Source organism: Tympanuchus pallidicinctus, unplaced genomic scaffold, assembly GCF_026119805.1.
Source record: "Tympanuchus pallidicinctus isolate F22 unplaced genomic scaffold, pur_lepc_1.0 scaffold3, whole genome shotgun sequence".
Taxonomy (NCBI): Eukaryota; Metazoa; Chordata; class Aves; order Galliformes; family Phasianidae; genus Tympanuchus; species Tympanuchus pallidicinctus.
This window is the reverse complement of record NW_026294747.1, coordinates 74,635,185-74,659,182: the sequence shown is the minus strand read 5'-3', so window position 1 is coordinate 74,659,182 and position 23,998 is coordinate 74,635,185. Positions and strand designations below refer to the sequence as shown.

General features: G+C 41.7%; 2 protein-coding genes across 2 annotated transcripts in view; one reads left to right on the top strand and one right to left on the bottom strand.

The window, feature by feature from the left end:
• Window positions 1–23,998, bottom strand: part of PTCHD3 (patched domain containing 3) — a 54,892-nt gene that overhangs the window by 22,794 nt on the left and 8,100 nt on the right. The gene's annotated exons all lie outside the window — the stretch shown is intronic.
• LOC128086169 (uncharacterized) lies at window positions 8,615–21,142 on the top strand. The gene is made up of 8 exons (XM_052694439.1): window positions 8,615–8,765; window positions 9,045–9,159; window positions 10,704–10,767; window positions 11,675–11,828; window positions 12,699–12,859; window positions 13,976–14,179; window positions 14,620–14,801; window positions 15,147–21,142. Exons 3-8 carry the CDS (start codon window positions 10,707–10,709, stop codon window positions 20,703–20,705), a joined length of 6,321 nt encoding a protein of 2,106 aa, XP_052550399.1. The 5' UTR covers window positions 8,615–8,765; window positions 9,045–9,159; window positions 10,704–10,706; the 3' UTR covers window positions 20,706–21,142.

Here is a 23,998-nt window from a genome sequence, read left to right as displayed (position 1 = left end):
CCCAGTCAGACTGTGGGTTCCATCTATCTGGAAGTGTTTAAGGCCAGGCTGGATGGGACTGTGAGCAACCTTGTCTAGGGTGATGTGTCCCTGTCTATAGCAGGGGGTTGGAACTAGATGGTCTTAAAGGTCCCTTTCAACCCAAACCATTCTATGATTCTTTGAAAGGGAGTAGCTGCATTTTTGATGATGTGTACCTGGGACAGAGGCCAGGCCCCAGTTCTTGTTGTAGGTTATGTAAGGATATTACTTGTGAAGTTCCTCAGAATTGAATTATCTAATACTGGCAAAGCCAATATGCTGTGTGTTGTTATTTTTTTGTGTGCACAGAAACTCTTCCTTCACTTTCAGCAGTGCTGAGTACCATAGGAATGGCCAAGATGAGCACTTAAATTCAAGGTTAGAAGGTTAGAAGAGAGGCTGTGACTCGTGATATTTGTGTATAGATACATTTTCAGAATACACATCTGTTTCCCTGTAATTATGCAACAATACTTAGATACTTAGGGGAAAATACCGTAGCTTTCTTGACTGAGTTGCAAAAACATGCAGAGTAAAAATAGAGAACTATGGAAAAATGCTAGGGGAAGTGGTTTCTACAATAATCACTTGAAAAAGTAGTGAACGTTTCAAAGGGAACTTTCAGGGAAATTTCAGAAAATTCAGAAATGAGAAGTTTGACGTTTTAGATAAAAATAACACTTGTTACGTCCAGCCTAAAACTAAAATGATAGCCTGTAGTCCTCCACTCAATCTGAATGTTGTTCACTCTCCCCTTTTCTCTGTAAATGCTGGAAACCATCTGCAAAGCTGCTGTCAGGTTTCACTTCCAGGTGTTGGAGGCTGCTCAGCAGGAGGTTGGAAGCTGGAGTTTTCAGCATCCACACCTAATGGACCTTTGCTTGTTTATGGCACTCCCAACTTGTTTTGCATCAGGCTGTGTGTCATTATGTTGATGGCCTGGGGAAACAGAATATGTTTTGGGTGTTTATATTTTACGTGAGCACACTGATGTACAACTGCACCCAGATTTAACTTAATCCAGATCCCTTTATTTATTTGTTTGTTTGTTTGTTCATTTATTTATATTTTTTTATGGTGGCAAAACTAACCGTTACAAGAATGCAGATAATTTTCTTCCCAATCTCAAAGGGGGATGGAGGAAAACACATTGATGACATCAGTTGTCTGCCTTGGACTCCAGTTTGTATTCACTGGAACGTCCAGCATGGCAGCACTCAGTGGTGATGTGACTTAATTCAGGTCACAATAGCCCACTGTTTATGTCCATTCTCCATTGCGTTTTCACACTCTCCATATGGGACTATAAGAGGGTGAACCGATCCAAACAGCCTATGGGAGGAATCAGGGAGTCTTGATTGGTGCAGGATTGCTGCCTGTGAGACACTGGGGGTTTGCCAAGATTCAGGATGGATTTGGCCACTGGTGTCTGTGGGTACATTCTGTGCCTTGTTGTTGTACTTGGAGGAAACTCAGGTGGGAGTTGGAGAGGGAGCTGATCAACCCTGGACTCTGGTGGGCACATTCAGTGAACAAACATCCTTATAAAAAAAAAAGGAGATCTCTTGTCTCCTAGCTCGCTTGTAGAATTATGCACCAGTAATCATCCCTTGTTTCGTAAGAACTCTGATGGCAGGGGTCAGTTGCTGACTTGCAGTGCTGTAGCCAAAGCCAGGACATGCAAAAATGTAATTCTGGCATATATCTCTGCTTTATTCTGGTGACATTCATTAGCTCATACATTTCTCTTCCTACTTCATATGTGCATTGACTCTTATGTGCACTAACTCTTAGGGACACAAGTGCTTTCACAAAGATCTTCCTTTTTTTAATACCCTTTTACGCACGCTGCTCTGTGAGCCTTCTTGGGCTATGGCTGAGGGAGATCTGGGCTGAATTTGCTGCATTCTTTCTCCTTGCTACCCACTGAAGCTGACAGTGAGTATATGCTAGGTGCATGCTGACACCATCCAGAGATGAAGCTGTATTACATACAAATTGATTGTATTTCTGTATCTCCAGAGATCTTGCTGAGAGGCAGGCAGATGCTGCACAAATCTGAGAGGCACTGTCATGGCAGCTGAAAGCCTGCCTTGCTTGCCACCATTTCCTTAGTATCAGGAAAAATGAAGAAATGTGGTGTGGTGAATATTTACCCATGTATAACATGCCTTAACTGTCATTTCACTGGAACTTCTCTTTGGAATGCAGAAATGCTCAACAGTCATTTCACAGCAATGACATTGAGAGGTTCTTATATACACAGGATGAAATGCCATTGTTCAATTTATTACATCTCTTCCTCCTTTCATTCACTGAACAATCATCCTCTGATACCAGAATTCCTTACTTCCTGGAGAAAAAGGATGTCTGCTAAATACAGAGTAATCACTGACATTGTGAACCTTTGCTCTTGTGCCAGCAGGGTGTTAGAGAAGCAGCATCGTTCCCATCATGTCTGTCCAGGCTCTGCTGGCATGTCTTTTTGGTTGCAGGTGCCCCTGTCTATCGGAGCGGTAACGCATAAAAACACATGAAGTCCACTTGCTTTTATCTATCTGCATCTCTACACTTTTTTTATCTACACGAGGATGTGAACTTTTTGAGGAGGCAGAATGTCTATCGCAAGGAGAGTAAGGTGTGATTGCAGCAGTCGATTTTCTTCTCCAATTCCCTGATGCCCCTCAGCCTGCTCGGCTCCTCACAAAGCTCTGTCACCAGACTAGCAGTCCTTGTGCCACAGGTGCATTCACTGCTGCCATCAGACCCTGACAGAAACCTTGAGACCTGCATGGCTGCACGTTCCCTTTGGAGATCAGCTTGGACGCAGCTTTCTGCCAAGTGGGTGCCATGACTGGAGCTCCTCGTGCGTGAGTGGCAACGGCCACTGGGAGCAGCAGAGCGACGGAGCCCTCCGTGCCAGGAGCCGTGCCAAGACCTGACTGCCTGTGCTGCTCCCTGAAGCTGCCTTTTAGGAACCTTCCCCCCGCCCCCCATGTGCCACAACCCCTAATGGAACACACCTGCACTGAGTTGATGATCATCAGGTCTCCAGCTGGCCAGCACAGAGCTTTAGATGACTTTGAACCATACTGACATGGAGCCTGTGACTTTCCAGCTAATTGTGCTGCCCTGCCAGCAAGGAGCCTGGGCAGCACAAAAAGCTGACAGAGGACACAGCCAGCAAGCCAACCCAAAATGTTCAAGTGATATCCCATGCCACGTGATGTACTGCTGAGCAGTCACACATGGGGTTTGCCGAGGGGCTGCTGCTGCTCAGGGACTGGCGAGGCATTGTTCAAGCTGACAGCCAGCAGTTGCTGTGAGCGTATGCTTATCATGCACCTGGGATACTGCCAGTGGATTATTCTTTAGAATTCAGTTATCTCTCTATTGGCTAGCATTAGTCACGTTCACATCATCAGCTGAAGATAGGATTTCTGCTGATCTTGTATCAGTCATAACCACTGTCAACGTGGCTGCATTACCTTGTAGTCCCTGTGAGGTACTTTCAACCCCTATTTATCAGGTATGCAAATTCAAGCAAATAATAAGTTTGGTTATGTTTTCTTACTTTAACAGAGAAGGCTAACAGATTGACAGAAAGTTTACAGCCAACATACAACACAAATTCCAATTGAAGAGCAATGTCTTTCTTAATCACAGCTGTAAACAGAAAGGATAGGAGCAGCAGTTGCTTTCTTTGCAAACTCTAGCAGCCAAAGTTCCCTATATCATCTCTGTTTTTACCTAACAGTATAGCAAAGAAAACATTTGTCTACTGAAAGGAAGAGCTGTGCTCAGATTCCACTTCAGTTTGAGTAGTCTTAGCTTCTGCCAATGCAAGAAACATCAGTAGCAAGGTTTTGCTTTCAGCCACAAAGAAAGGAAAACCATAGCCTACTGGGAGTGGGAAATCCTCTTGTACTTACAGACTAGATTTAAATGTACACTATTTTTGCATTTAAAATCTAAATTATTCAGTAAATTTATACTAGGGGAAAGCATGAATTACTTGCTATTGAATATTAAGGGGAATGCTTGTTTTTATTTATTGCAAAAACTAGGCATGTATTTTCCCAATTATTCAAGTCATTTTGTTTTTAATGAAGATTACTTATTTATGCAAACCTATTTATAGTCTCTGTTTCGTAAATCTGGCAGTTTAAATATGTTGATGTATGCCTTAATAGCATTTGCTGTTTCTCAATAGTGGAATTTGTCAGGGTGACAGTTTGATACAGCTAAATGAGTCAGATAGGGAAGTGTTTGGCAGGATGTGGTATTTCTTTCTCAGAAGCTATGATACTGAGAGGAAACTGATAATGTTCAAGAATACAAGAATTACATATAGTATAGAGGAGAGAAAGTCACACCTTAATTACTTCCCTGGACACTGAAATAAGAATGTTTATCAGGTGTAGAAATGTCATCATACTAACATACTAACATACTAATATTCTATATACTATTGTACTACACATTTAGTGGTGAAAGTGAATTTACTTATCTATCTTAAGCTATCTAAAGTTGATTTGAATTTCACGCTGCAGTTTTTTGTCTGCCTGACTGAATGAGGAAAGCTAGGAAGCTGGCACAGATTACATGCCCAGCATTCATGTAGCTCAAGTTTAACTAGATGAATCTTATTCACGAATCAGCAATGTCTCTTGCTGCAGAGAAGGCCTATGGAGTCCTAAGGCTGCATTAGGAGAAGTGTTGCCAGTGGACTGAGGGACTTGAGGTGTCTGTGCTTGAGCAGGGAATTTGGACACTGTGACCTCTAGAAATCCCTTTGGTATAGGTTGGTTTGTTTAGCAATAGGAATTAGTACGTTAGTCCAAAAACCAATATATTAATTTAGCAAAAGGAATCCATAACTGATAGTTCTAAAACTTTTGGTTTTAGTGGGCGAGAAATCTTGTTTCCCTCAATAATTTTGCACTGGGGGCATAGCAGAATACTTTTATCTTTTGCCTCAAAAGGTAACAAAGACATTTTCCTCAGGTACCACATGTATTGTTTGTTCACTGTGGCCTAATAAGGATGGAAATTTTCCAAAATGAGCAAAAATGAGTTGAAGGTTTCAGTGATGAAGCTGATGGTGGAAAATGGGGAAGAAGTGTGTGGGCACTCAACCGTCCTAAATGCTACTGAGCGTGCCCAAAGGGACCTTAGCATATATTAATGAGTCCTTGAAGAAGAGTGAATATGAGTGCCTACGTACTGCATATGTACGTCTTTACTGTTTAAATGTAAAACCTGAAGCATGCATGTGCTTGTCAAGTCGCCCGCTACATATTATGAAGAATAAAGAAAGGCTGCTTTCTAACACCACACTGGGGTCAGAGAGTTTTCTTCCTGGATTTTGGATGGTATCTTCAATTCCATGATTATATGATCTTAATGAGAATATCTTGCTCTATTTTCATTGCACATTCCTATTTACTTTTTAATAGAAAATCAATACAAAATGGTATAAAAAGATGTGAGGATCTGCAGTTGTGTTTGAATATGCAAGAGTTGGAAATGCTCTTCATGTTTTTTTGTGCTGTATATAAAAGAAGTTAACAGTCAGACACATTTTCAGGACACATTTTGATTCCAGAAGTTGAAGTCTACGTGAAAATAAATTGTGATTTTTTTCCTACTGTTTTTTACATCTCTCCTTCCTCTCCTTTTTTCCTCCATAGCTGTATTGTCTCTGAGGTAAACCCAATCCCAAATGAACTTTCACTCATGCAGATTTTTCTACTGTAAGTCATGTAAAGATGGTTGAAAAAAGCAAGACTCAGCATACAACATATACAAACCTTGGAAAAATGTAATCCTTCATTTAAAAACTTGCTGAGAAAACACAAATATATTTTATTTGTCCTTTTGGACAAATTATCAGGTATAGATATGGTTAAAAAATTAGCTGTTTAGAGGTTGTAACTGTAATGGCTGGTAGGCAAAGCATCTGTAGTGCCTCCTGTATGACATTACTTTATAGCTGATACTTTGAACATCTGAAGTTTAGATGAAACGTTTAGCAAATTTAAAGACAGATTTCTTGTAGTTCCATTTTAAGGAGAGTACCTATGTGAATAGTAGTAAACTCATCCCTCATGCCTCTGCCTCACAAGGGCAGAGAACAGAGGGACAATCAGCTCAGTGTCCCTGCTGGCCACCCACTTCATAATCCACATCCCTGCCATTTCCATAAAGTCTGCTTACAGGAAATATTTCTTGTAAAGGAGTGATCTGAGAGTAAAACAAGTTAGGCTGTCCAGACTATTCAGGTTCCTTTTAATAGTACAGTGTTGAATATTAGAATATATTTCACAGAATCACCAAGGTTGGAAAAGACCTTCAAATCATCCAGTCCAACCATCAACCTATCACCTTCTAGGTTAATTTTTTATGCTGTAAGGTATCAAGGAATGCCATTTCACTTCACACTTTGAACCTTTTTTACAGCTTTTAAAAGAAGCCATAAGTTCTTTACACTTGCTTGATACTTCTGTTTAATGATATAATCAACTGCCTCTTTGGGAAGCAGATTTATTTCATGTGACGTCAGTATCAATTACAGTCATGGGTAATTTTATGTTTATGACATTATTTTACCATCAACGACAGACTTCCAGCTTAGCACAGACTTAGGTTTTCAAAGCAGCGTAGTATGATTTCTGATTGTTTTCTGAATGCAGCAGAGAGAATTTAATCGTCAGTCCAGCCTGTGTGACAGGCAGAACCATGCCTTGGTCAAGCAAATACCATTCCCTAGACTGGGAGAAAAAATTGCCAGTGAATTTTGGAGAATGCAGAAAGTCCTAGGCCTTTTCATTTATGTAGTACCTACACAGATAAACCGTGCTATAAGCTGAGCTCTGAACCTTGAGAAGATTCAAAGTGAAAAACAACAGCAGAAGTCGCCAAACTTCTGCATCTTTTGCCTGGGATCTCCTTGAACAGAGCAAGTGCTGAGCTACCCATACAAACAGTGAGGCAGCCACATCTTCACCAGTACTATATGTCCAGAGGCTGCATGCAGCATTTCCTTGCCCATCTTTTTTTCTGCCCAGAAAGTCTTTATGCTGTGTAGTGGACCTCTGTTCTGTGCCGGTTTCTGCTGGGTTTGGTTGGGATGGAGTTAATGTTTTCCAGAGCAGCCTGCCTGGTACTTTGGTTTAGATTTGTTACCCAGAAGCAGTTGCAAATATGCCTCTGTTTTAGATGTTGAGCATCAAGATCTTCTGTTTATCTATCAAAGTGGAGGGTTGTTAGGGTAGTATGGTTAGGTCATCGTTGGGCTTACTCCTACAGATCTCTTCTTAAAAAGTTCTGTGAGGGAGATGGGCACTTGGGTTCTCTCTTGAGCAAACTTGAGAGAATTTTTGGAGGAGTTTCTCCATAAGTGTACCCAATCAGCATCCTCTACCTATTTGCCTACAGTTTCTCTTTGTATGAGGCATGAAACACACTCATGTTGCCTTCCACTTGAGTGCAGGCAGGTCCAGAGGAAAAAAAAGGTAACACAGAGGCACCATCAGCCATCTTAGTTTGGTATGTAGAGTCAGTGAGGGAATTACACAGTTTTCTAGAAGCATGGTATATTGCTATCCCCCTTTGCTAATGTTTGTGGTTTTTTCTTTTTTTTTATTATTCCCAACACAGCAGAAAATTCCAAATATTGCCAGCACTGTGTAAATTCTGTTGATAGGTCACCAATGACTCTCTGGGAGAAAGCAAAGGCAAATTAATACATTTAGGAGCAGTGCCATTTTTGCACAGCACAGCACATCACATTTTGGCATTGCTTGCAGAAGAGGTGTGTGAATTTAGAAGAAGAACTATGGCTAAAAAGAGGAAAAAACTGCTATTTGATGGATAGATCCTATTGAACATTTGGCATGAAACTGTGTTAAGGACCAATTTTTTTTGTTCTATTTTTTTTTTGCTCCTTTGTTGTTTCAGGCCCTCAACCTGATCTCAGCAAAATCAGGCTGACATCTTTTACTCTCACATCCTTTACTTTCTGTTTGTAAGTATATTCTTGCAGGTCAGCAGTGCTCATACAACAGACCGATAACTGTTCATCAGTGTTCTGCTTTGGATCAGTGACATTAACAGCACTTCCCTATCAGTATCTGAGTAGTGCACAAACTGGTTTAATTTGCATTGAAATTCATAGTTGTGCAGGATTCATTTCAGTACTCCTTCCAATACTGAACCAATACCTCAACACATGGCTTGGCATTTCTTACTTTCAGAACTAACGGTGAAAATGTCAGGGAGGTTCCACGGTGCCTTGCTGGTTCATCTGATGACCCACGTTCTGCCCTGTTGGGGATGTTAGTGGCATCACCACTGACAAGATTGCTCTTTAGACACGTGCAAAATACAGGGAGACTCAACTTATCTTTGGAGTAGCCACCTTGTGAATCAGCCTCGTGATGATGCTGTGGGCAGAGCCTGTGGGTTAACTGACTTGAAGAAATGGCATAAATAATCCCAGTAATGACAGAATACAGAAAAGCATTTTACAGCTATGAAAGTGAGCAGATTTGGGGCTTTTCAGAGCAGGTTTCAAAGCCATTTAGTGACAGTATACGTTGTTTTCTTTTACTCAGGGCAGTGATTTCTTCTTTCTTTTTTGGAAAGAGGTTTGTTCCACAGCCAGGGAAGGCACTAACATCAGGGAAGATGCTGACATGAAGACTCTCCTGGCTCCTCAAAGACTGTGCTTCCATTGGCAAGTAGGAGAAGGAGAAAGATGAGTTTGGGTAGTTGGGATGAAACCAGCTGGGGAAGAGTTAAAAAGGCATCTAGCAGAGGCTGGGGGATGTGATGCCTTCAGAGTTTGCTTCTAGATGTTAGATAAGAGTGGGAGTTAGATAAGACAGATTTTATTTTTGTCCTGATGTAACACTTGATTGCATTTACTGCCTTCAAGGAGCGAATGTTGAACTTTAGTCATGGAGAGGGCTGCTGACTAATCATAATGTAATGACTCATTTGCTTTTTTCTTCTAAAAGGCGTTCACATTTTTGCCACGTTCTAGCGTGGATTTGAATAAGAAACCTCCCAGAATGCTATATAAAGGACTTCCAAAGACTCAGCGTGTTAGTAACCCCACTGGAATCACATAAGGTAAGAGTTATGAATCTCTATGAATTGGATAGTTTTGTAACTGTCGTACGTAGTGTTAAAAGGTGAAATCCCTTCTTCTTCTATCAAATGCTATTTAGATATAACTTAAAACCAGTGCTTTCTAGTACCTTTGTGGTAAGAGTGTCTGTGTTGGGCTTTGTTTGTATGTGTGCTGGGCTGTGTTTGCCAACTTTAGGTTGGCTGTGAAATTTAAATAGGGATATAATATAAATACAATGTATGAGTAATATGGAAATCAATATAATGGAAGTAGAAATGAAAAGGAAATCTAGCCACAAATAAATAAACTATGAAATGGAAATAAATAGAAACTGAAATTCAAAATATAAATTAATGAAGAGATTAATAGAAACAGAAACTAACACCCAAGACTGGGGTGTAGAGAATAGTCCCAAGACAGTAGTATGTTTAGATCTCATTATGATCGTAATTACTAGTGACTATTTGGAAGGAATTTCCAGTATTATAAGCATTTGTCATTTCTAAATAAATAAAAGATTTCTTTTGTATGGGATTTAAAAATTATTGTGATTGTTAAAATAGAATTTAATCCTGGAAGGCCAGATCTTATATTTGCTTAGTTGCCCTCTACCTTTATCTCCCTTAATAGCACTGTGAAGTAAAGTTTTTACACTATGAATCAGTACAGTGGTTTTAATTTCTCAAGGCAGGCATTCTTTGGATTGAACTCATTTTTGTCTCCCAGTTTGAATTCCAGAATTAAACAAACAAACAAAACAAACATACAAAATCTTTGAAATCTGTTCTGAGAAATTTCATTTGATACAATTTTTTTCCTTACCATTATGTTGTTAAAAAATGTCACGGTTTTGTTTCAAATTTCTCCTCAACAAAAGCTTTCTCCTTGAAGCTGCAGGTGGGATGCAAGGCAAGCGATTCCAGGGGCTGTAGTGGTGCTGTTTGGAGATTGCTCACTGTCAGGAATACAGAGATCTCATCGCTAGCTGTTGGTAGCCTTGAGCATAGTCTGTGGGAGTTCTCTTATGGAACTTCACCAGCGGAAGGCAATTTAGAGAAAAGCTAGGCAGCCATGGGATCCAGCAAAGCAATGCCCAGAATAGGATTTTCTCTCCAAGCGCTTTTTCAGAGTGTGGATGAAGCAACTTTTGTTCCTTCCCTTATTTGATAGTTTGTTGACTGTTTAGCTGGTCTGATTTTAACTGGTAACGTGCAGAGCCTGCTTGGTAACTGTGTGTTACGCTGAAGAGCAGACGAGGTGGTGATGGGTGTATCTGAGGCTAAACAGCAGAAAGAATGTCTGTGGATTAGGGAGTCTGAGGAATTAGTTAGGGACTTTCCTCTAAATGTAGAGCGAATGAGAAATACCCCTCAGGTTGGCCACCTTTCTCATTGCAGCCAAAAATAAGTCATTCAAAATAAGCCAGCCTTTGAGCAAATATGTGTACTTACGTGAAGATCATCTTTTAAACTAATATTTATCTTACGGTCAGTGTAAAGTTGTTTGATCTGAGTTTTGTTTCTAACTGCGTTGTGCTGCCCAGGTGATGAAGATGGAGACAGAAGATGAAATTGCCATTGTGGGAATAGCATGCAACTTTCCCGGAGGTAAGTTTTGAGTAAATAGAAAGCAGGATGCTGACTGAATATTGAAAAGCACAGTCACTTGTTAGCATTGATGTGGAGTAAAATAGCATGTTTCCCCCTTAATTTTGCAGAGTTCGTGGCTTTGCTACTTGTAGGATCTTTTTGAATGATCTCAGTGTGGTGAAAATGAGTTTGTTTGAATTTGTCCATTGAGAGCGAGAGCTGCAGTGTTCGCTGTGGGCAGGGCTTTGAGCTGCATGCATGAAACTCATGCAGACAAACCAAACGTGTCAGGGATGATTTGGGGTTATTGCACGTGCACTGGCCAGATGATCATGCACAGGTGTAGGACTGTGCATCCATAGGGACGTTTGTATTGTTAGGTTAGATGGATGGAGACATTTAGGTAGCTGGCTGGTGGACTGAGCATGGGTGTTTAGCCTCAGGTGAGATTGCTGTCGTCCTGTAACTATTCCTGACAGTTCCAGTGCCCGATGTCCCACATCAGCTAGAGCTGAGCTGGTCAGTACTTGGTCATGTAACAGGTTAGCACTGCTTCCAGAGTGAGCGTGGATGAGGACATACGAATAGTGGAGAAAGCTGAAGCTGGGAGGAGATGAAATGTGTGTTGGAACATTGATGCCATGTTATTTTGCTATCTGCCATGTTATTTTTCTGAAACAATCTTCAGAGTTTTCAAGGAATTAATTTGGTGGGTTAACTTGCTTTTAAGCATGTAGTGAAAAGATGAGTCATTCCTTCCCATATTTGTGTCACCAAAACATGATGGTTTGTTTATCTGTAGCAATTACATTTCAGCTACCTAGATTTATATGTAGGAGTTTCAGGTAACAGAATGTGTTTTTCTGAATGAGCATGACAAAAGGGAATGCATAATGTAATCTTCTTTGCCATATTTGTACAATAGGTGAAGGAATTGAGAATTTCTGGAAAGTGCTGGAGGAAGGCAAAAACTGCACAGTAGAAATCCCCCCAGAGAGATTTAATACCGAAGAGTGGTACGATCCAGACAGTAACAAGCCAGGAAAAATGTATACAACACGAGCTGCTCTTCTCAATGAGTGAGTGTGTTACTGTGCTGTGCCACAGATTTTTTCTGTATCTAGTCTGATGTGTCCAGCCTTTCAGAGAGAGCAAGCTGCAGGGAGATACTATGAATTGGACGTAGAAACAGTTTTCTTTCATCTCACACAATGAACTTGTAGTTTTCAAATTGCAGGAATTCCTGTATCATGACAGTTATGAGCACATTTCTTTGCAAGGCCACGATCTTTGAATGCATAATGCAACCTTACGACCAAACTTGTCATGTGTTGGGATGCAACCAGTCGTGCAATGGATGTGTACTTTTTGAGTACACACACGCACCTGCGTTAGGTATGAAGGTGTGCATTTCAGATCTGAGGTGGGCTACAGCTGCCAAAGGATTTGTAAAGCCCAGTTATGGCCTGTGGAAGAATGCGGCAGAGTATGGACCCAGAGTACAGTCTGCCTTATGAGTCTTGCCCAGTTTCATTTCGAAGGTTGACCAGATCTGCTGGACCTCAGGCACTAATCTTGTGCTTCCTGGGGCATGTAGCACTAATTAAAATGAAGCTGTGAGAGTTTTATTACAAAGTAAGAAAATTTGCGTTTGCTAAATGGACAAGAAAGGGATCTTACGCTCTTGATTTGCTTGTGAAGGTGTACTGTTCTTATGACCAGTATCATAAGAATCCAGAACTGGATCATGATCAGTCCTGTTTTTCCCTGGGCTTGTACTGTCATGTATTTAAAAATAAATAAATAAATACATTTTTCTCCCTTTTGACTCAAGTCAGTCGTTCATCATGCTAGGGAATTATGTGTATATAAATATCGGGTAATAATCTGGCTAGATTTAAATGAGTATTTTATTCATATTGTGCTTCTTTTTGTTCTGTTTATTTTAGATTTAACACTTTTGACAACCACCTGTTTGGAATTAATAATGTGGAAGCTGAAAGCATGGATCCACAGCAGAAATTACTTTTAGAATGTACATATAAAGCGCTGGAGGATGCAGGAATCCCTGTAGAAGCCATCAGTGGCACCAAAACAGGTGTTTTTGTTGGTAAGACATAATTTCATGATGAAGAATGTCCCTTTTACCCTCATAAAAATGAAACACCCCTTTCTAAATTGCATATGTAACCTTAAGGCTACTGTATTATGACACTACTGGAAAATTTTGGTGAAGATAGACTGTTAGGTCACTAGAAATTTATTATATAATTAACACATCTACTTTTAGATGTTCCCGTTAATATCTTGATGCACTGGTGTTGACAGAAAACAATTAAAGTCTTCACCTTGCCAAACGCCCAAACCTTTTTCAAGACTGATACTCTCAATCCAGTCTGACACCTTTGTATTTAGCACTGTACCAGTGGTTAAGGTGTTTTTGAGGTTAAGATCATCTTGTAGTTAGTAGTATGCTACTGTGGTGCACTTGTCCAACTGTTGATTGTCCCAAGAAGCGAATCTGTTTTTGGTTGTTGTAGTGTGTGTCTATTTCCAGAGCTGTCCAGGATAGTTAGACTGATGAAGGATAGGGATGAGCTATTTATGTTGCTCTCTGATCTGGAATATGCTCTCGTTACACTGAGGGAATTATTCCTTCCTCTCTATAGAGATGTACTGCATTTTCCACACGCTTTGGACTTGGGATCCTCCTATAGTGCAGGCATCTGTGTTCCCAGGGAGGCGGTTCAAATGCTGCCCAAGACACAGGTCCTGTTCTTTTCTACTTCTTTCTTGACTTCCTGGATCACAGTGAGCAAACTAAAGATACATGAAGAACACTTAATATGGCTTTCACTGTGATATTTAACTTGGAGCATTTGAGGAAATGAAGGTAATGCTCTGTAAGTTTCTGTTCCATTCCATCTGTCCTCACTCTAACTTGTTTGTATCTGTTATCATAGATAAGACAAACCAACTACTCTTAAACTGAGATTCAGGGGTCTAAACAGGCTATGTATACCTTAATTGTGTCATACAATGACCTAAACCAGCAGGACAAGCCTGTAATTTACGGTCTTCTGACTTGAGTAGAAAAAGAAAAATAGAAGTTGTGTTGCTAAGTAGGTTAATGATGAAACAGAAAAACATATACATGGTGTCAAGTTCAGTGCTATACATCCCTTTTCTTCACTCAGGGTAACATGACGTATTTGTATTGTTACAGGCCTTATGAATCGAGACTTTGAAATCATAAGAAACAAATCAGTAAGTGAAATAAATCATTACGCTGGTACAGGAGCAGCAATGAGCATAGCTGCTAATAGGGTCTCCTTCACGTTTAATCTGACTGGACCATCGCTGACAATTGACACTGCTTGTTCATCATTTCTTTTTGCCCTGCATTACGCTTTGCGAGCAATGAAATCAGGTAATGGGACTGAAGAGATGGTAGGCAAAGAAATTAGAATTTATGCTGTATGAAATTGCTGAGATATAAATATTTCATATTTTTATTCTTCCTGAGATGTGATTAATACCTTCATGTTCACCAGTAGGTGCTTTAATGGATTGCAGTGCCTCAGAAATATGCACTGTACCTGCAGAAGCAGTAATCTTTTACTGTGAGGAATTCTGTTACTTTCTCTAACATAGCCTGATGTAATTTTAGATAATTGTATTGGGTACTTTTTCAACAACCAGTCACAATGACAGATTCCAATCTTAACAATTAAAACATCACTACTAACTTTTAGTATCAATGATGTCTTTCTGTAATATCTATCTTTTCAATCAACTAAGTTACAGTTAATGTGTTTCTTTCAGTGACCTTGAACATCTCAACTGGAATATGTTTCTGTTTTACTCCAGGAGATTGTGAGGCAGCTATTTGTGGTGGTGTGAACAGCATAATAGATCCCCTCACCTTTGTGTCTCTCAGTAAAGCAAAAATGATCTCTCCAGATGGAATGAGTAAACCCTTTTCCAAAAAGGCAGATGGCTACGGAAGGGGAGAAGGCTGTGGTGTTGTTTTCCTCAAACCACTGAAAAAGGTAAGACTGTTTGTGAAGAAGCCTAAAATAAGCCTGGCTTTTTACCTGAATTTTGTGTATCCATTTCTTGTAGTTACTGTAGCAAAAAGCATTTCTAATATAAGCTTATTATTAGCATTAGGAAAACATTTATGCTTTTCTTCTAGCGTGGGAAAGATCACAAATGTAAGAATCATGGAATCATAGAATCATAGAATCACAAGGTTGGAAACGACCTACAAGATCATCTAGTCCAACCGTCTCCTCATCACCATTGCCACCACTAACGGTTACTGACGGTTCTTTTCCTCGCAGATAGATAAAGCATGAGATGATTAAAGATGATTTTCTGTTTCTATGAAACAGGCAATGGAAGACCACAGCAAAATCTGGGGTGTTATAAACATCAGTGCAGTCAATCAGAATGGTAGGTCTATAACGCCGATCACAAGGCCATCTCAAATAGAGCAGGAGAAGTTGCTGCGCAGCATTTATGAAGGTCATGTGGATCCCTCAGTTGTGCAGTATATTGAAGCTCACGGGACGGGAACTGCTGCTGGAGACCCCACGGAAGCTGAAAGCCTTGGCAATGTCATCTGTAAAAACAGACCTTCACAAGTTCCTGCTCTGAAAATTGGTTCGGTGAAAGGAAATATTGGCCACACCGAATCAGCTGCTGGAGCAGCAGGTTTGATCAAAGTGCTTCTGATGATGCATCATGGGAAGATTGTTCCATCTTTGCATTACTCAAAGGAGATGAGCAGCATCGATACAGAGAAGTTAAACCTTGCCATTCCCACCGCGGTGGAGCCCTGGGAAGATTCCGGTGAGTACGGAAGAGTAGCTGGCATCAACTGCTTTGGATTTGGAGGAACCAATGCCCATGTTGTAGTCAGGCAGGTTAAGCAGCCAGAGCCTCTTCCTGCCTTTAAGAGGCCGCTGGAATTAGTCCTGCTGTCCGCAGCATCAGCTAAGTCCCTTCAGATGACAATGGCAGACACAGCTGCGCATCTGAGTACAAGAAACTGCGTAACTCTGCCAAGCGTGGCCTATACATCTGCCTGCAGAAGAAGCCATGCCAACTACAGGTACCGAAAAGCATTTGTGGCAAACTCTCTCCGACACTTGCAGCAAGAAGTTACGTCGGCAGCAAGCACTGACTTTGCCACGTCCAAGGTGGATCCTCAGCTGGTGTTTGTGTTCTGTGGCAACGGCGTAACACTGAAGGAGTTCAGTGAGGCACTGCTGAGCTCAGAGCCGGTGTTCAGAGACAAGTGTAAGGAAGTAGAAGCGCTCTTTCGGAAACACGCTCCCATCAGCCTTCTGCCAGCAAGAGGTCGCAGCTCAAAGGAGTTGCTGAATCCAGAACTCTCCCAGCCCATGCTCTTTGCCCTGCAGGTTGCCTTAGCTTCTCTTCTAAAGTACTGGGGCATTAAGCCAGTGGCTGCAGTTGGCCATTCCGTGGGGGAAGTTGCCGCAGCACATTTTGCAGGGTACCTTTCCCTGGCAGATGCGGTCAAAGTGATATATCACCGGAGCAGGCTGCAGGCCAAGACTGCCAGGGGCAGAATGCTGGTGGTTGGAAACATCCCCGTTCAAGAGATTGCTGAACATCTGCATCGCTACTTGGGAAAGGTGTGCATTGCAGCTTTCAACAGCCCAGTTTCCTGCACCTTGTCTGGAAATCCAGATGATGTGGACTTGGTCCAGAAAGATCTAGCAGAAGCTTTCAGCCACAGAAACATCTTTCTTCATGTCTTAAATGTCCCAGCTGCCTATCACAGCCCTAGCATGGATGTGATACTTGGGGAGTTGGAGCAGAGCATAGAGCCTTTAGAAGTACAGAAGGGTGACGTTGAAGTAATTTCAACTCTGACCGGGGCAGCTGCTTCTGCAAATGACTTCACTCGTGGCAAATTCTGGGCGCAGCATACTCGTGAGCCAGTTGCTTTCACTCAAGCCATAGCGACTGCAGCTAGAGACAGGGAAAATGTAGTGTTTGTTGAAATAAGTCCTCATAGAGTGTTGCAGAGAAATATAAAAGAGACTCTAGGGAAAGTCACCAAGGTTTTCCCTTCTCTGCAGTCTGATGCAGAGTATCAGGCACTCTTTAGTTTGGTTGGAAATCTGTTTGAATTGGGCTATAACCCCAACTGGCATCACTTTTATGATGGATATCAAAGCATTCCAGTAACCATTCCACGATATCAATTTGATCGTAAAAGAGCTGTGGCTTCTCTGGATACCCGCCAACAAGCAAATCAAAGAGACGTTGGCTCTGGTCATCCTTTGATTTATGTCATCAACAGTGACAACACGCAGTTTGGCTGCCTGCTCTCCCAGGACACCACATCCTACTTATATGAGCACAAGAACAACGGTGTGGCTTTAGTTCCTGGTGCTTTTTATGTGGAGCTTGGTCTGGCCTGCGTGATGAGCAGCTCAGGACCTAAAATGCCTCTGAGTGCTTGCCAGATGAGCGTCAGTTTTTCAGCGCCGTGCGTTCTCACACAGAGTTCCCAAGTCTTGAATATCAATCTGAGTCCACAAAAAGCAGCGACAGCCTTTGAGATACTCTCTTCCTCCAACGCAGTTTACGCTTCAGGCCAAGTTAGAAAGGTGCCTGAGGCTGTGGTGGAAGAAAGCACCATCTCCTTCCAAGAGGTCTATCACAGATGCACGTCAGTGATTAGCACAGAGAAGGTCTATGAAGCACTGTCTCAGATTGGCTTTCAGTATGGCTCCGTATTCAGGCAGCTCAGGGATGTGCATTATTGCCAGGAACTAAAGGAAGCTATAACAAGCATCAAGGTGAACAAGGAGACTCTCGGAGAGATGTACAGCTACTGTATCCACCCAGTGCTGCTGGACTGTTTTATGCAGATGACTGCTGTCATGATCTCAAGCACGCAGCAGTCCAGAGCAGGCTTTCCTTCAGGGATAGGCAGCCTGGTGGTGCTGCGACCTCTGGAGGAAGAAATGATGATATATATGAGAACAAGCAAATCCATTGGGAACTGCTTTGAGGTCTGTGGATGCTTCATGGACAAACACGGGTCCGTTTTGGCTGAACTCAAGCGTGTTGCCATCACTTTCATGAAACCAGTGTCTTCCAGAGACAATGAGTTCATGTTTGAGAACAAGTGGTCAGAAGTTTCTCCGTCAAAGATGATTGGTCATGTAGAAGCAGTGCCTAGAGTCCTAGTGTTTGCTGACAAATTTGGGATAGCTGAGCAGCTCAGAAAATATTTGCATCCTGATTCCAGATACGTTATGTATGAAGACTGGGAATCCCTCTTGGAAGTCCACGCAGGGAATAAGATGAAAGCAGAGGTTGAGGATTACGATGAAGTTCTCTTCCTGTGGGGAATTCAAAAGGTGAATGAAGAGCTCCCAAGTAAGGTGGTCGACCAGCTCTCCAAGTGTTGTGAAGCCTATCGCCAAGTTATTGTGGCGTTAAGAGAGAAAAGTTCTCCCTGTTCAATCCGAGTGATCAGCTACAGAACAACAGAAAGAAATGTAGACCACGTTAACTGTGGGTTTGCATTGCATGGCATGACCAGAACTTGTGTTGTTGAAGTTCCAGAAATCACGTTTCAGATAATTGACCTCAGCTCTTCCAGCTCCCTGGACATCTCAACATTATCAGATGTCCTTGTCAAATACAGAGGAAAGGATTATCCGGAAGTCTACATCAGCCAAGGAAGAATTTATGCATCTGAAATCAAACGCACTCCTTTTGTAGATGAAGATTACAGCCAGCATGTACGGTCTCTCCAGAATTCAGAAACATTCACTTTGTACACTGCTGATCCATACTCAGCAAAAGACTTGTCTGCTGAACTATCCACCAGCACTGCTACTCAGCTGGAAAATCAAAGTGTTGAGATTCAAGTGGATAAGATCTGTATCCACTCTGAAGATTATTTTCCCATTAGTGTTTCTAGTCGTAACTTTGGCAATGCACTCTACTGGAATTCCCAAGCAGCAGACAAACACAGACTTTTAGCTCTTGATTTCAGTGGCACAGTCATTGCAATAGGCACAGCTGTGAAGAAGGTTAAAGTGGGTGATCGCGTGGTTTCATGTTATCCAGCAGCTGCATCATCCAGAATTCAGGTCCCAGGAACTGTTTGTTTAAATGTAAAGAAATTTCCGTGCTTTCAGACCGTCCCTTGTGTGTCCTACTTCATCATTGCATGGGAGATCTTAAATCAGAGGTTACCCAAGGGGAAGCACGGCAGAACTTTGGGAATTATTTCTACAGAACCATCATCAGTGTTATGCCGTGTTCTTTCTGTGGCAGCAGAAGAGGTGGGCTGGAAAACAGTACTTGCAAGGCCCACTCCTGATATGCTGCAGCATGTAAATGCATGCAATGCCCTTGTTGTTCTTCCTTCAGTAGGGAGACTGTCTCAGGAGGATTTGGCACACATGTACTGTCTGAAAGACGTGGTGATAGTATGTGGCCATCAGCAATCGGAATGTATTCAGAGCGTCAGTGGACTTGATCATGAACATATCAGCTTTCATATTCTCATCCTTAGCAGTATCTTCCAGAAGGCATCTCTAAAGGAACTCCAAAAGGCTGTGCGGGTGTGGATCGGTTCTTTAGATATGAAACGGTTCAGACATCTACCAGGCTCTGTCTTCCAGCAAACTGAGAACTTTGAAAGGCCGCAGTCTGTGGTGTGCTCTTTTACCTGCAAATCTGTCCCACTTGCTGTACTGAGAAAGCAGAAGGACATCCCTGTTCTTTCAGATATCCCATTGTATGGATCTGAGAAGAAGATATTTAAGCCGAACGCTGTTTACGTAGTAGCAGGGGGGCTGACTGGCCTTGGCTTTGAAACTGTGAAATTCATTGCGGCGAATGGAGGAGGGTGTATTGCAATACTGTCCAGGAAAATTCCGAGCAAGGAGAAGCAAGAAGAGATGAGGGATTTGCAGATGAAGTATGAAGGCAGCAAAATAGTGTTTGTGCAGTGTGACATTACTTTGACCAGCGATGTTGAGGAAGCTTTCCAGATCATTGCAAAATTATTTGAAGGGTGTCCAATCAAAGGTGTCTTTCAAAGTGCTGTTGTTTTACACGATGGTCGTCTTGAAGTTCTGAAGTTTGCTGACTTTCAGAAAGTGCTAAGCCCCAAAGTGGCAGGGACTCTAAATCTTCATTGGGCTACAAGAGGCCAACAGCTTGACTACTTTGTGTGCTACTCCTCCATTACTTCCTTTCTAGGAAACTCCACACAGGCAAACTACGCAGCTGCAAACTCTTTCCTGGACGTCTTCTGCCTCTACAGGAGGAACTGTGGTCTTTCGGGCCAATCCATCAACTGGGGTGCTTTGAACCTCGGCGTATTGCTCAATCAAAACCAGATTCAGAACATTCTGGGATCCAAGGGCATAGATATTCTGGAAGTGCATGAGATTCATGAGTATCTCAAGAAGAGCTTACTTTCAAATAACCCTCAGCAAGCTGTTGTCAAATTAAATGTTAAAACTTTATTTAATCATGTTTTTACTCGGATTATTTCAATCAAAAATCGGTTTACATCACTCATGTTAGAAGAATTTGGAAGCAAGCTTGAACCCCCTGAGAAATCTCAAGTCCAGGATACTGCTTCAGTCAAGTCTGAAGACTATATTACCTCACTGATGGCTGACCTCACTGGACTGAACCCAGATGAACTGGCCATGAATACTCCACTTTCATCATTGGGCATCGACTCTATGTTAGCCATGACAATTCAGAACCGCGTCTTTCAAGAAAGAAAGGTGGACATACCTCTTCTGAAACTACTTGATCCTCACACCACTCTGTCAAGTTTAGTAGTAGTTTTAGGAGAAACAACCAATGCAGATGGAACTGTAGAGAAAAAAATGTCTGCAGTTGCAAGTGGAGAACATGAGAGCTGGCTGTAGGAATCATTTCTTTCAATAACTGTGTAGCTTTCAAGATAAGTAGACCCCTTTGCAGGATCTCAGAATTGTTATGGCAAAGGCAAGTTTGAACGTGCACATATGCTGAATGTAATCTGTGTTTTCCTAGAAAAACTCACACCAGTTTCTCCTGCCATTGCTCTAACTTTGTTACTTGTAGATAGTGGTATGATGTTATGCTTCCAATCTCTTTTACCTTCATTTTCAATATTTTAAACTGTAAATAGAATACAGAATTTCATTTGATGAGTTTGTATGTTAAAGTCACATTATGTACTTTTTTAACCATACTAAGGTCCTGATTGAAAAGAATGAGTTCACTGTTTTAAATGATGAATGTCTGTGTAAAGCAACTCTGCATTTTCCCAATTGTTTTTCATTATTGCTTTTTTTAGTGTACGGCAATTTTCTGATTCTTATTAAAGATGTATAAATTGGACATCTTTTGAATGTCTTTTCTAGATGTTGTGTATTTAAGTGGTTTCTTTTCCAACAATTTAGAATTTGTATTTTGCTTATGCAAAAATGTTAAAAATTGTCAGTAAAACAACTCTATTTGTTAGCCTTCTTTTATGAAAGAGCATATAAATGGAAATAGTAACAGTTTTTAAAAGAAAACTGAACATCACTTTCAGGGATAACAGATCAATCCGCTGAAGCCATCTCTTCTCCAAGCTACTACACTAGACCATTTTCTTCAGTTACTCATCCTCCAGTTCCTTCTGCAACCTCAGGAATCCCTCTAGATGCATCCCATCATGTCCCATGAAATTGTGTGCATATTATCAAGCATTGCATGATCCAGGAAAGAGACGTAAAAGGTAGAGGTTTATTTAGTCCAAAATGTCCTTTTGCACAACAAAGAGATGCTCTGACTAATTGCCCGGGGCAGAAGGCAAACCATGCAGCTCTGAGTACATTTTTCAAATAAAAGTTCTATCTCTTCTCATTAATTTATGCCACTGCTGTGCAGAGCCTATCTGACTAATTACATTCATGGGTATACTCAGACCAGGGGAGGCAGGCATCTTTGCAGATTGCCTACATGTATCATTTCAGGATCTGAGTGGAAAAATCAATATTTTTCCACAGACTGCGCTAGGGATGTGATTATCTAATGACTGAACTTGCATCCTGCTAATGGGATCCTTCCTGTGATAACGGGACTGAGAGTTTGGAGACTGAGAGCCTTTGAAAACACACCCCAGGTGGTTAATGCTACCTGAGGATCATTGCAACGACCGAACAATATTGTCATTAAAAGCTTTCTGTGAAACATAAATACTGACTTCTTCAACAAGTAATTTATCTAATTACAGTCCCGATTATGAACAGAACATTGTTTTCCAGGCAGAAAGGGCAGCTGCAGCTTTCTTCTAGCTCCTGTCTGACAGCAGCTGACAAAGAGCACTGAATCCAATCCAAGGGTTCGAGCAAGATCTGCAAGAGTCTGCAAGGGTCTGTTTGCATGCTCCGGCGATGATATTTGGCAGTACAGAAGAGCACACAGGACTCTGTCACTGCTCCTGTTGCACTGTCACAGCAATGAAGGCTGTTTCTGTGTTTCTCCCAGGCCATCCTGCTGCTTCTGGATAACTTTCCCTTCCCTTCCCTTCCAGCTGCTTGCAGGTTTCAGGCCATCTAACGTATCTCCTATTTACTGTGTCATCTGCTTGCATTTCCCACTCTGTCTTTCTGCTTATATCTCCTACACATTTGGCAGGCAGAAGCAAAAGGGCCCTCAGCACCCTGCCACTGCTGTGCTCCTCTGCACTGCGATCTGGTTGGAACAGGTTGGCCATGTGTGCCCTTGTGACCAAGAAGTCCAGTGATGCCCTGGGGTACATCAAAAAGTGTGTGGCCAACTGGCTGAGGGAGCTTCTACTCTGCCGTAGTGAGGCCAAGTCTGTAGTGCTATGTCCTGTTCTGGGCTTCCCAGCTCAAGAAAGACAGGGAAGTTCTGGAGAGGGTGTAGTGGAGGACCACAAAGAAGGTGAAGGGTCTGAAGCATCTCCCTTATGAGGGAAGGGTGAGAGATCTGAGGCTGTTCAGCCTGGAGAAGACAGAGAGAGCGTCTCATTAAAGCTTATAAATATCTAAATGTTAAGAATCAAATGGATGGGTTCAGATTCTTTTTGGTGGTGCCCAGTGATAGGAGCAGAGGCAGTGAATACAAACTGGAACACAGTAAGTTCCATCTGAACATGAAAAAGAATGAGGGTGACAGAGCAGTGAAACAGGCTGCTCAGAGAGGCTGTGGACACTCCTTCTTTGGAAATCTCCACGACCCACCAAGAAGCTTTCCTGTGTCACCTGCTGTAGGAAACCTGCTCAGCAGGAAGTTGGACTTGATGATCCCCAGAGGTCCCTTCCAGCTCCTACCATTCTGTGATTTGTGACATATTACATTTTTTATTTCAAGCAAGGAGAGAAATCATTAGTTCCACTTTTTAAGTAATTAATCCAATACATAGTAGTGCTGACCATTTCTGGAAGCAGACACAATTCATGTTATGAAAGTGTTAATTGAAAGAATTAGTATCAAAATATCATGATTGAGGTAAGAACCATTCAGAGAACAAAGTGAATCAGCTTCCCGATTTGCCTGTTATTGTGATCTCAATCTTTGCATTGGATTTTTAACATGTAGACACTAAACTTGTTCTCTGGGAAGAGAATAATATTGTTTTTAATGAGCTGTAGAAATCTGCCCAGTAGGCTTTGTGCTTTAGATTTTTTAGGAAATTGCTCCCATGCTTTGTAGGATTATCCTCCTTGGCTTTAAGACCAGGAAAGTTCAGAGATAGTGATGATGACAGGAATGTCACTCATACAATTGTCTAGGCAATTTTTATTTTCCTCATCTCGTTTTTACTGGTTTTCGTTACTGTTGTTACTCTTTTATGCCTCTCAACTGGTATTGGATACAAACACCTGTTAGAAGGGCAGATGGGCACAGGACAGCAATACCTGCATTTTCACCACTCTGGTGGCCAGTGCTGCTAGACAGAGCTAAGGGGACAATTCAGATTCCCTTTGTAACCAGGACCACTGTCTAGTTTCAGCTGGAACAGAGTTGTTTTTCATAGTGTTCAGTATGATGCTATGTTTTGCCTTTAGGAAAAAAAACAATGTTTATAGCACACTGATGTTTTAGTTGTTGCTGAGCAGTGCTGAATGGAGCCAAGGACATTTCAGTTTCTCAGCTTCTCGTGCTGTCCTACCAGTGAAGGGCTGGGGGCCATAAGGAGCTGAGAGGGAATGGAACCAGGACA

Bases quoted from the DNA above. Each gene is read 5' to 3' on its own strand.
- LOC128086169 (XM_052694439.1), top strand. From the start codon at position 10,707: ATGAAGATGGAGACAGAAGATGAAATTGCCATTGTGGGAATAGCATGC. The intron at 11,829-12,698 runs GTGAGTGTGTTA...TGTTTATTTTAG, and splicing joins CGAGCTGCTCTTCTCAATGA to ATTTAACACTTTTGACAACC. The intron at 12,860-13,975 runs GTAAGACATAAT...GTATTGTTACAG, and splicing joins CAAAACAGGTGTTTTTGTTG to GCCTTATGAATCGAGACTTT.